Here is a 10,752-nt window from a genome sequence, read left to right on the forward strand (position 1 = left end):
GATAGTGAAGTGACCGGGCTTATTCCGGTTATGTTTGTCTTGAGGATTGATCGGCTATTTGATGGATCTGGCTTTTAGGCTTTGGCCGATCCTTCCTCTGTGCGGTCACGTACCGAATACTCTTGATCGGTTTGGTAGCTTGACCGGTTCGGTTTCTTCAGTTGGTTTTCTTTTGTTCATCCGGTCCGGTTCCTTGTTCCTGCGTAGGAAGTTTGTTTAAGTTAGGTTTATTTGAACCGGTATGAATTTATCTAACATATATATATATATATATATAATTGTATCTAGTGACAAATTGTAGTGTGGAATAAGAACAAGTATTTTTTAACATAGTTTTCAATGAATCCCTCTTAGGGATGATCACATCAAATCCATAATCAAATACAATACAACTTAGTTATTTGTGTCTTCCATTTATCCCATTCCTACATGATGTTCAAATTTTTTTTTTGTCAAAATGATGAAAAATAACTTTATTGCAAGTTAAATTCATTTACTACTTTCTCCAATCAACATAATTAAATTCAATTCACATTACATTTTCATCAAAACTCAGAAAATAAATATAGATAAAGCAATAATGTTCATATTTATCCTATAACTACTAGAATGATGATTTTGGAATAATTTGGAATAACAAAAGATGTAAAAAAGTAAGAACCAACCGTATATGAACAAAATCGCTATTTGAAGCGAATAAGATAAATTTTGTACAAATACTATTTGTGAATATTATTAGTATAGAAATGAAAGAGAATGTACCTATAATCTGAAAAGCAAAGAATGGATGATGAAAATGGAAGGGTGAAAGATGAGAAAAACAAGTTAGACAATGAAGTATTTGATGAGTTTAGGACGACGACAACATCAACATTATCTCTATGTTTACTGACAGTCATCATAGAGGAGAGTTTCGTGAGAGAATCGCTATGGGCGACGTTGGCTCTAGTGGTCTGAACGACCATGGACACCATGAGAGTTAGTATGGTTATCATGATTAAGCGGCGCTAAATTATAAATTATTTCTTCGAAGGCCGTAGATCTGAAATTGTCTGTGTATAGGGACGGACTCAAAAAATAGGGTTGGGGTGGGCTTAAATTTTTTTTGGGGGTGAGCTTAAGAAAATATCGAGAAAATTCTGAATAAAACTAATGGATAAAGTTAAGTTTTACCATTTTTTTAATAGTTAGATTAACAAACGTTGAAATATATTGAAAATTTAGAAGAAATTAGCGGATATAGTAAAATTTGAACCGTAATTTTTTTTTCGGGGTGGGCTTCAGCCCACCCGAGCCCTTATATAGATCCGTCCCTGTCTGTGTACGACTCTCATGATCATTGTCTCAACATTTACCTTCAAATAGAAGTAACTAATATTATTGATATACATTTATCTTTTCATTTTTCGACAAACATGAAATTATCTATTTCATTATATTCAACATAAAAAAAAACATGAGAAATTTTGGAACTTATAAATATTGCTTTGTAAAAATATTTATCAATTCAACAAATACAAATTAAGTACAAATCGCCTGACACGACAAAACAATCTAATAAAATAAATGACAACATACGACAAAAAATTGAAAAAAATAGAATAAACCTCGATTAAGTCAAAACAAATATTGTTAAAATGCATATAATGAATTTAATGTCATTAAATAATTTTTCGTTTCATTAAGTAATATGTTTCATATCATTCCAAATCTATTTTTATGAATATTTGTTATTGACATAATATTTAGTTACAAAAACAAAAATAATATTTTGACTTAGAATTTTGTTTCATTTGGACTTAGAATTTTGTTACATAAAATTAATTAATTTAAACAATAATTAAATAGTCTGATTACATTGTAATATTCTAATGAAGTTTATAATGGCAAGGTTCATTAGATTTAGAACTACACTAATGATGTGATGTTGATTAACCCATTTACTTTATCACATCTATTGTATTATTTATTTATTTTAAAAAATAAAATTATTTAATTTTTCTTATTAACATTTTTTTATGAAATTTTTCAAAGAATATAATTATTCCATACAAACATAGAAAAGAACTATATTGAAGAAATCTCATAAACGATATTATACTAATTTTGATAGCTGATTAATTCATCATTTTATATTATTCAATAAATTATATATTCTTAAATTGAAATCACCTCATTTAATTAATATAATTTTTTTTTATGATTCTTGAAATCCAATAACTTTTACTTTTTTTTATATAATTACTATTAAGTAATTTTTTTTTATAAAAGGATAAGTTTGAAATTATATATTATAAAAGAATAATGATTTTGGAAATCCAATAACTTTTACTTTTTTTATATAATTACTATTAAGTATTATTTTATAAAAGGATAAGTTTGAAATTATTTAATAATATAATCAATATAAAAGAATAATGATTTTGGAAATCCAATAACTTTTTATTTTTATATTATATATAATTACTAAAAGTAATGTTTTTATATAAAGAAAAGTTTTTAATTATTTAATATAATTAATATAAATTATTAAGATTTTTGAAATCTAATTTTTTTTTTAAATAATTACTAAAAGTAGATAATTAAGAAAGTAAAATGTTACAATATTTTTTTTCTTTTGAGTACTATAAATTGAAAACAAAACTATCAAAATTAACTACGAATTCTAGCCTTCCTCTAGCTTGCTCTTCTTGCCTCTTGCTTATTGCCTCTAGCTACTCACTATTTGTCAATGTCGTCTGCCCCAATTGTAACCCTGATGGTTGAGAGAGAAGAGACGGTGATGCCACCTTCAAGGGGTGGACAACCTATTCGCAGAAATGCTCGTTTTCTCCTTCCTTCCCTAAATGTGGAGGAAACCTCACCCACAATAATGATCCCTCATTCTACAAACACTGTCCCAAATGACGAGGTTTTCTTCGATGGTTGGAGAAAATGTACAGCACGATGGGAACAATGGGTGTCCCAAATGCGCCCTCTCTACCAACCTATATGGGAGAGAGCTGGGATAGCAGAGGCCATAACCGGTTCTCTTTGCAAGATCATACAGCACAAGGAGGTTATCCTCGAACTCTCCGATAGATGGTGCTCGGAAACCAAATCATTCATCTTCCCATGGGGGGAAGCTACGGTCACCCTTGAAGACGTGGCCGCAATCGGAGGTTTTAGTCTGGGGGACTTTTGTGTTCTCAAACCATTAGAAACTCCCGAGTTGAAAGAGATTGAAGATGTGCTCATAGCGGAGAGAAGGGAGATTGTCCGGTCAAAAGCGGCCAGAGCATGTCAAAAGCTTTGGATGGACAAGTTCATGGACAGTGGGAGTGATATAGAGCATGAAGCTTTCCTATCACTTTGGCTGTCCAGGTTTGTTTTCAATGGACCGGCGATCGACACAGTTCGATCCAATGTGTTCCCAATCGCCGTACACCTCTCGAGGGCAACCAGAATCGCCTTGGCCCCGGCTGTCCTAGCCAGCCTTTATCGGGACCTTGATTTGCTTAAACGGCGGGAGCAACGTAGAATGCGCAAACTATCTAGGCCGTCGAAAAAGATCACACTTTGGGCTCCCTTTCAGCTTGTCCAGGTTTGGATATGGGAGAGGTTCGAGTCCTTGAGGCCACAGGGCATTAGGACAGTGGGGATGACCGAGCCAAGAATATGCAGATGGCATATTGCGAGGACCGAGGGACTTGTAAATGAAAACATCGGTCGAGTTTTCGATGAGAGCGGGAAGAAGTTTGTATGGAGGCCATACACAAGCCGTGATTACAAAGGGTTCATGTCAGAGCTGTATGGTAAGAAGGTGGAGAGGGTGTTCAACACGTATTTAGACAGGGAAGTTCTGGAGGACTTTGTCCGTTGTATCAGGGTATCCGAGCTGGTTGGGGTGGAAGTGGATTGCATTGAGCAATATCTGCCTCATCGAGTGGGGATGCAGTTCGGGTTTGATCAAGACATTCCCGTAAGTCAAGTTGCTCGTGAAGATGGAACTTCTGAGATTGCCTGGAGAAATTATGTTCGGCCCATTGTAGATCATGTCATTAATGTGCCAACAAGATTGTATGAGCCTGAAATAACCACCAGGTACTACCGTTGTTGGAAGAGATCCATAAGGATTCATCTTGAGAGGCCACCTAGAAACAGAAATGAAGGTCAACCGGTTGTGAATCAAGAAAGAACCAGAACTGATGGAGTGATGATTCAACCGCTAACTCATGATCTTGCTGCTTCTTCTTCGGCTCATCTCGGTTCAACATTGAATGTAACAAGAGACCCATTACCCCCTCCAACTGATCGTGCTCTTGCTGCTGCTGCTGCTTATGCTGCTGCTGTTGCTGCTGCTGCTTCGGCTCATCATCCCGGTACAAGATTGATTTTAATAAGAGACCCATTACCGCCTCCTCCTGGATTCTCTTCTAGAAGGATATATGCATTGGACACTCAGAACGGTGTCATTCCTCTCCCCTTTCGCCCTCCTCATCAGCCATAACTCCCCTTTCGCCCTCCTCATGAGCCATAACCCTTAATAATAATATCTGCATTTTATTTGAGGTTTTTCTGTTTTTTTTTTTTGTGTGTAATTTTGTTTCTTTTTTAGAAAATTTATATAATGTAATTAGTTACATCTATTTATAAAATTTGACTTTTTTTCAATTCTTTTCATTAGAGTATATGTATATTTTTTTCTATAAAATAATTATTCTCTCTTTTTTTTTTTTTTTAAGCAGAACATAATAATCCTATGGTCTTGTAAGATTTATGACAAGTTTGGTATAAAGGAAATAAAGTGAATTATGGAATATGTAAACAGTCAGCAAAATGATATCACTGACACGTAATTTAGCGTTGGCAGAGATACAGTCAGCAAAATGATATAGCAAAATGATATAGACGCTTAAATTAGCAACGGTAATGATTATGTGTCTAAAGGTATTTCTTTTAAAAATTGATTTTGAACTATATTACTAAAATATATTTTCCAGCTAGTTTTTACAGCATTTTGTGAATTTTTTTATGGGTTTAACGCTTTTTTTTTAAAATTTTTTATTTTATTTTATATTTTCAGCTCAACCATTATTTTTATTAATGGGTTAAGTCAGCGTTAAGAAATTATGTAATTCAACCAACCAACTTTCCTTTTAAGACTTATTTTAAAATTTAAAAAAAATGATCTCTTTTTCGTTTATTTGTTTGCGCTCGTGTCATTCTAGTAGTAGGGTGATTTTGTGGAATAACACTAACCGTACCAGCGTTTCCTTGTTCAGTCGTTCTCGGATTAGCTTCTTCGTCGTGAATTCTTCAGGCTAGTGATTCATCATTTATTTCGGTTTCCCTGGCATGCCGGTCTTGATCTTCTTCTTCGGCCTTAATCTGTTTGGTCGTTTCCTCATCTCTTCGAATTTGTTCCTCGGTGGCCACTGCCCTGATTCTTGCCAGTTCATCTACTTGTGCAGACATAGCTTACACAGTTACAAGAATCTGAGATGTAACCGTTTCGACGTTTCCAATCTTAGACTCGGTCGAAGAAGCCCTAACTTCCAAGGATGCATGCCATGAGGACGCCTTAGTGTCTAAAGATGTATGCCACGTGGCTATAGAGTCCTAAACAGTTTTTTAAATAAAATCTTTCATTTCATCCGATTTTAGTGTTCCCCTGTTGCGGACCAATGAAATTACAGGAGTATTATTTTAATAATAAATCAAAGCTGGATTGAAGGGAGGGAGAGAGTATTCGAAACCCAGATTTCTATTCGGGTTTACCCCAAACGCGGTTAACGGAAGGTCTAGTTAACGTATGGAGTGAAACTCCCTTCCCCCAAGCTCCATTTCAAAAGGAATGCAGATATAAGTTCAGAGCGAAGCACACATTTTGCTTCAGGCTCCATGTAATCACAGTGTATATAGATATGAGATACGGAGAGAAGTATACTTCGCGCATGAGCGATGTAAGGCGGAATGAAGAGATCCGCCTATTAGGGCGAACCACACTTAGCCTTAAGTATTTTCTTACCCTTACGTACATGTAAAACCCCCAACACATCCATGAAAAGACAGTTTACCTAACATGTAAAAACAGTTACTCATGCATGTAAAACACATAAATTCACCAAAATAATTTATTTATAAATCAGAAAAAAAAAATTAAAAAATTATACTAATCTAAGGACGGGATCGAAGCATACTTCGCTTCAATTACTTTATATTCTTATAGAATCGGGCGAAACTTCCTTCGAGCAGGAGTCATGTAAGGCGGAATGAAGAGATCCGCCTTTCAGGGCGAACCACACTTAGCCTTTAGTATTTTCTTACCCTGACGCTGATGGAAAACCCCCAACACATCCATGAAAAGACAGTTCACCTAACATGTAAAAACAGTTACTCATGCATGTAAATACAAAAATTCACCAAAATAATTTATTTATAAATCAGAAAAAAAATTAAAAAATTATACTAATCTAAGGACGGGATCGAAACATATACTTCGCTTCAATTACTTTATATTCTTATAGAATCGGGCGAAACTTCCTTCGCACAAGAGCCATGTAAGGCGGAATGAAGAGATCCACCTTTCAGGGCGAACCACACTTAGCCTTTAGTATTTTCTTACCCTGACGCTGATGGAAAACCCCCAACACATCCATGAAAGACAGTTCACCTAACATGTAAAAACAGTTACTCATGCATGTAAATACATAAATTCACCAAAATTATTTATTTTTAAATTAGAAAAAATTAGAAAATTATACTAATCTAGAGACTGGATCGAAGCGTACTTTGCTTCAATTACTTATTTTTATATAAAATAAAATATCTATGTTTTCCGCGAAGCACCCTTAGCCTAGGAGCCATGTAAAACCGAATAAAGAGACGCTTTTTCAAGCGGTGCTTCTATCGCCCATGAGCCATGTAAAACCGAATGAAGACACACTTTTAGAGCGGTGCTTCCATCGCCTAGGAGCTATGTAAAACTGAATGAAGAGACTCTTTTAGAGCGGTGCTTCCATCGCCCAAGAGCCATGTAAAACCGAATGAAGAAACGCTTTTTGAGCGGTGCTTCCATCGCCCAGAAGCCATGTTAAACTTAATCAAGAGACTCTTTTCGAGTGGTGCTTCCATCGCCCAATGTAAAACGGAATGAAGAGAAGCTTTTCGAGCAAATCTTCAATCGTCCATTCGTGAAGTATACTTCGTTTGAATAGTTACTTAGAGATTTTTACTTCACTTGTATGAACAACTTTAATATATATAAACCCTAATATCATTATAATAATAAACACTTTTATCTGATTCATCTCTCTCTTCCAGTGTCCTCCTCCTTTCACAGCGATTCGAATTTGGCTCCTCAGTCTACCAGACCAGAAGATTTGATCTTCACATCTCGACAATGGTACGTACACTATTTTGGTAATCTTTCCTTTTTCTTTTCGTTCATAATATTTAAGAAACCCTACTCCTACATTTTCACGTTGAATGAAAATCATTCGTATTTAGGAAAACGTACTTAGGGTTAGGGTTTTGTATATTATTTCTACGAAATCCTAGTTATTGATGTAGTGAGAACTCATTTTTAATATTAACAAAGCATATTTTTTTTATATGCAGGCAAGAAACAACGATATCATCCTAAACACTATAGGAAAAGAATGGATTTTTGCCCAAATGCATAATCTAGTGAAGATACAGTACTATTCTTGACCTATAACCATTTTGTCCATATTATGTAAGTTTTCATCGAAATTACCATGTTTGTAATAGACAATATTATTGTTTTTACACAGCAGTTGATGGTTCAATACGTTGACACATGTGGTGCGACGGTGTCAATGAGGTGGAGAGACGACGTAACCCATGTCATAGCTTCCACTGATGCAAATGTTGGATGTTGTCGATCTATCAAATTCTTAAAGGCAATATTGAACGGGAGATGGGTCCTCAAAATTGATTGTGAGACTCTATTTGTCTTAACTCAATATTTAATTTCACATATAGGAAACTAAATACAAATGTTTTTTGTACAGGGATAAAATCATCTTTGGAATCAAAAACTTACGTTAACGAGGAACCGTACGAGGTTCAGCAAGATTATCATGGGACTTTGGGCGGTCCAAGAGCTGGAAGACTACGATATATGAACAATGTAAGTCACAACAGATTCCTCCTCTATATCTTCATTATTTTCCACGATAACTGAAATTGTTTTTTTTTTGTTTTTCAGCTGCCGAAACTGTTCGACAGTTTCACTTTTATTTTTGCAGGTGAATTCATCCCAGCTTACAAATAGGATCTCATAGGGTTTGTAATTGCTGGAGGAGGTACCATTAGAGAAATGGAGAATCCCTTTTATGAGCTCGAGGACGACAAAACTATAGTAGTATACGATGAGTCTCGGCACGATGTTAATGAAGTCATTTGGATATTTGAGGCAGTGGATCCTTTGTCGGTATATATTTGGATGAATATGGTGTTCTTCACACAAGATTGCTTGAATCTATTACTGCTTGTGATTTGCAGGCTTTGTTTACGTAGACTTGTTTTATTGACAATACTATTATGAATATTTGCATTCTTAATGGAATTTGTCTTCTATATTGGTGATTTCAGATTTCATTTTTTGGTTCTTAGTATTGTAGTTTTAAACAGTATTCATTAAATATGAACAATCGAATGAATTTTTAATATGAAAATTACCAAATATTAAATCTTTGAACATGAAAGAATCATGTAATGTAAAGTATACGCACCTATGGATTTACAAATCTCAATTAAATGTGAAACAACGCTATCCATGTTTTTCAATTGTCAAAAATTGTGAAGCAATCTTCGCTATCTGATCAAGACTGTTTTTCAATTTCCCATCAGTGTAGGAACTACCTCCAGGAGCCTATCCGAAGGTCGTAGTCCTTCAGCCGGACACAAAAAAAATGAGCAAGAACCACAAGAATGAGTAGTTTACTTTGTGTGTGGCTGATGGTCCTTTCAGCTCCTTAGACACGCCAAATGTAATCATCTATGTGTCATATTGAGAAATCCATGTTGGAGGGTAAACAAAACAACGTCAAACATTGTACAACCATAGAAGTTATGGCAAGTTTCAAATGCAAAATGAGGTTCAGGATTGATAGACAAAACAATGAGTGCAAGACTCGGCATGGCAAAATGGAACCGACGGTTCGGGTATCCGAAGGAACCGAACCGATCGGTTCGGGTAATTTCTTTGATTTTCGGTTCCGGGTCAAAATCGGGGTAGAACCGATCGGTTCGGGTACCCAATAAATAAACCGAGTCCAGAACCGAACCAACAAATAATTTACAGATCTACTTCCCTCTTCTACAGTTTGGCCGTCTCCTTTGGTTCCCTCCGTCCGCCGCCCAAAGAACCCGTCTAGTATTCTGGTTTTCTTCGTCCGCAGCCCAAAGAATCAATCTGGAACTCTGGTCTGGTAAGTATGGTTCCCTCCTCCACCCAAGACAAATCTATTCAGGCTTTCGACGACGAATGTACATTGAAAACTCTATAACCATCTCTAATCCTGAAACCCATTTCTATTTTGACTTGCTTTCTCTATTTTAGCTCTGTTATGGTTTGATTCTGTAGGAAATTTTCATGATTTAGGTTTTGTTAAGTGTTTCAATTAGGTGGTATAAAGTATGATAACTGCTTTCTCTAGGAAGGAATCATAGAAAGAAGAAAATATGAGAATCCCTAGTTAAATTTTAGGGTTTTACTCTATTGAGGGTTTTGACTTGCTTTCTCTTTAGTGGCCTCTTTAACTTGGATTTCTATTTATTCTTGTGCTGCAATGTACTCTTATAGTTATTTTTGTATGTGCATCATTTTCTTCTTTATATTGTGACTGAAGCAGCAGTGATCCAGAAAAAGAAAGAGTGTTTAGTATGTCGATGGTATGTTCAACCTTTAACCTTGTGAAGATCGTTATTAAACTTGTCGCCATTCTAGACTGTTTTTTTTATTATTGGAAATTCCATGAGAACTCTTTTGCATAACTACTTTATTTGTGTCTGAGGATTCTCAAAGATGCAGGGTTTCATGACCATATGGTGAACTGAACTTCACATCAGTTATATGTTTGAAGAAGATTGAATTGGTTCTATAATTGTCATTTGTATTTTTAGAGAGAGAAACCCATTTCTACTTTTGGATGGTCATTTGTAGTTTATTGGTAGTTTAGTTAGACACTTTTTTTTCAATTGCCACTTGAGTAATAAAATTGATGGAAAAATATACATATACGTATGATTGCTATTCAGATTAAATTATCCACATCCCTTTTCATGAAGTTGTATTATTGTGTATGACAAATATGGTCCTTTTTTTTCAGGTGTCCAATCAACACATCCAGGCACTCTAGCAGTTAGAGTATGCATATCACCTTCAGTCTCTAAAGGATAAACTGAAACCAGAAAAGGGCTAGAGATATTCGTATTTGCTTGTATCTCCATATAAGGTATGCATGCTTTATTAGAATAAGAGTGAACTCCATTTGTCTCTGGTGATAAAACACATGAAGCTTCACTCAACTTATTATCAAGCAATGCAGTAATTCAAGTCGATGAAAACTTTGTGCTAATAAGAGATTAGAGAACTGTTAATAGCATCTTTAATTTCCTGATTTCTTTTTATAAAGTGGATTAAGGAGCTTTATCGCATTACAAATATTTACGTTTTACTTAAGATTGTGGTCAACACAGAGAATTTGTGTTACTGTTTATGGCTGCTTAAATGAGTTGATC

General features: G+C 35.0%; 1 protein-coding gene across 1 annotated transcript; it reads left to right on the plus strand.

Annotated features, from left to right (window-relative positions):
- The first annotated feature begins 2,731 nt into the window (after positions 1 to 2,731).
- Positions 2,732 to 4,489, plus strand: LOC124943552. Its single transcript, XM_047484048.1, has one exon. The coding sequence runs from the start codon at positions 2,732 to 2,734 to the stop codon at positions 4,487 to 4,489; it is 1,758 nt and encodes a 585-aa protein (XP_047340004.1).
- The last annotated feature ends 6,263 nt before the right edge of the window (positions 4,490 to 10,752 follow it).

This window comes from Impatiens glandulifera, chromosome 6 (genome assembly GCF_907164915.1).
Source record: "Impatiens glandulifera chromosome 6, dImpGla2.1, whole genome shotgun sequence".
Taxonomy (NCBI): domain Eukaryota; kingdom Viridiplantae; phylum Streptophyta; class Magnoliopsida; order Ericales; family Balsaminaceae; genus Impatiens; species Impatiens glandulifera.

What these genes read in the sequence shown, in the direction of transcription:
- LOC124943552 (XM_047484048.1), top strand. Translation starts at nt 2,732, where the DNA reads ATGTCGTCTGCCCCAATTGTAACCCTGATGGTTGAGAGAGAAGAGACG.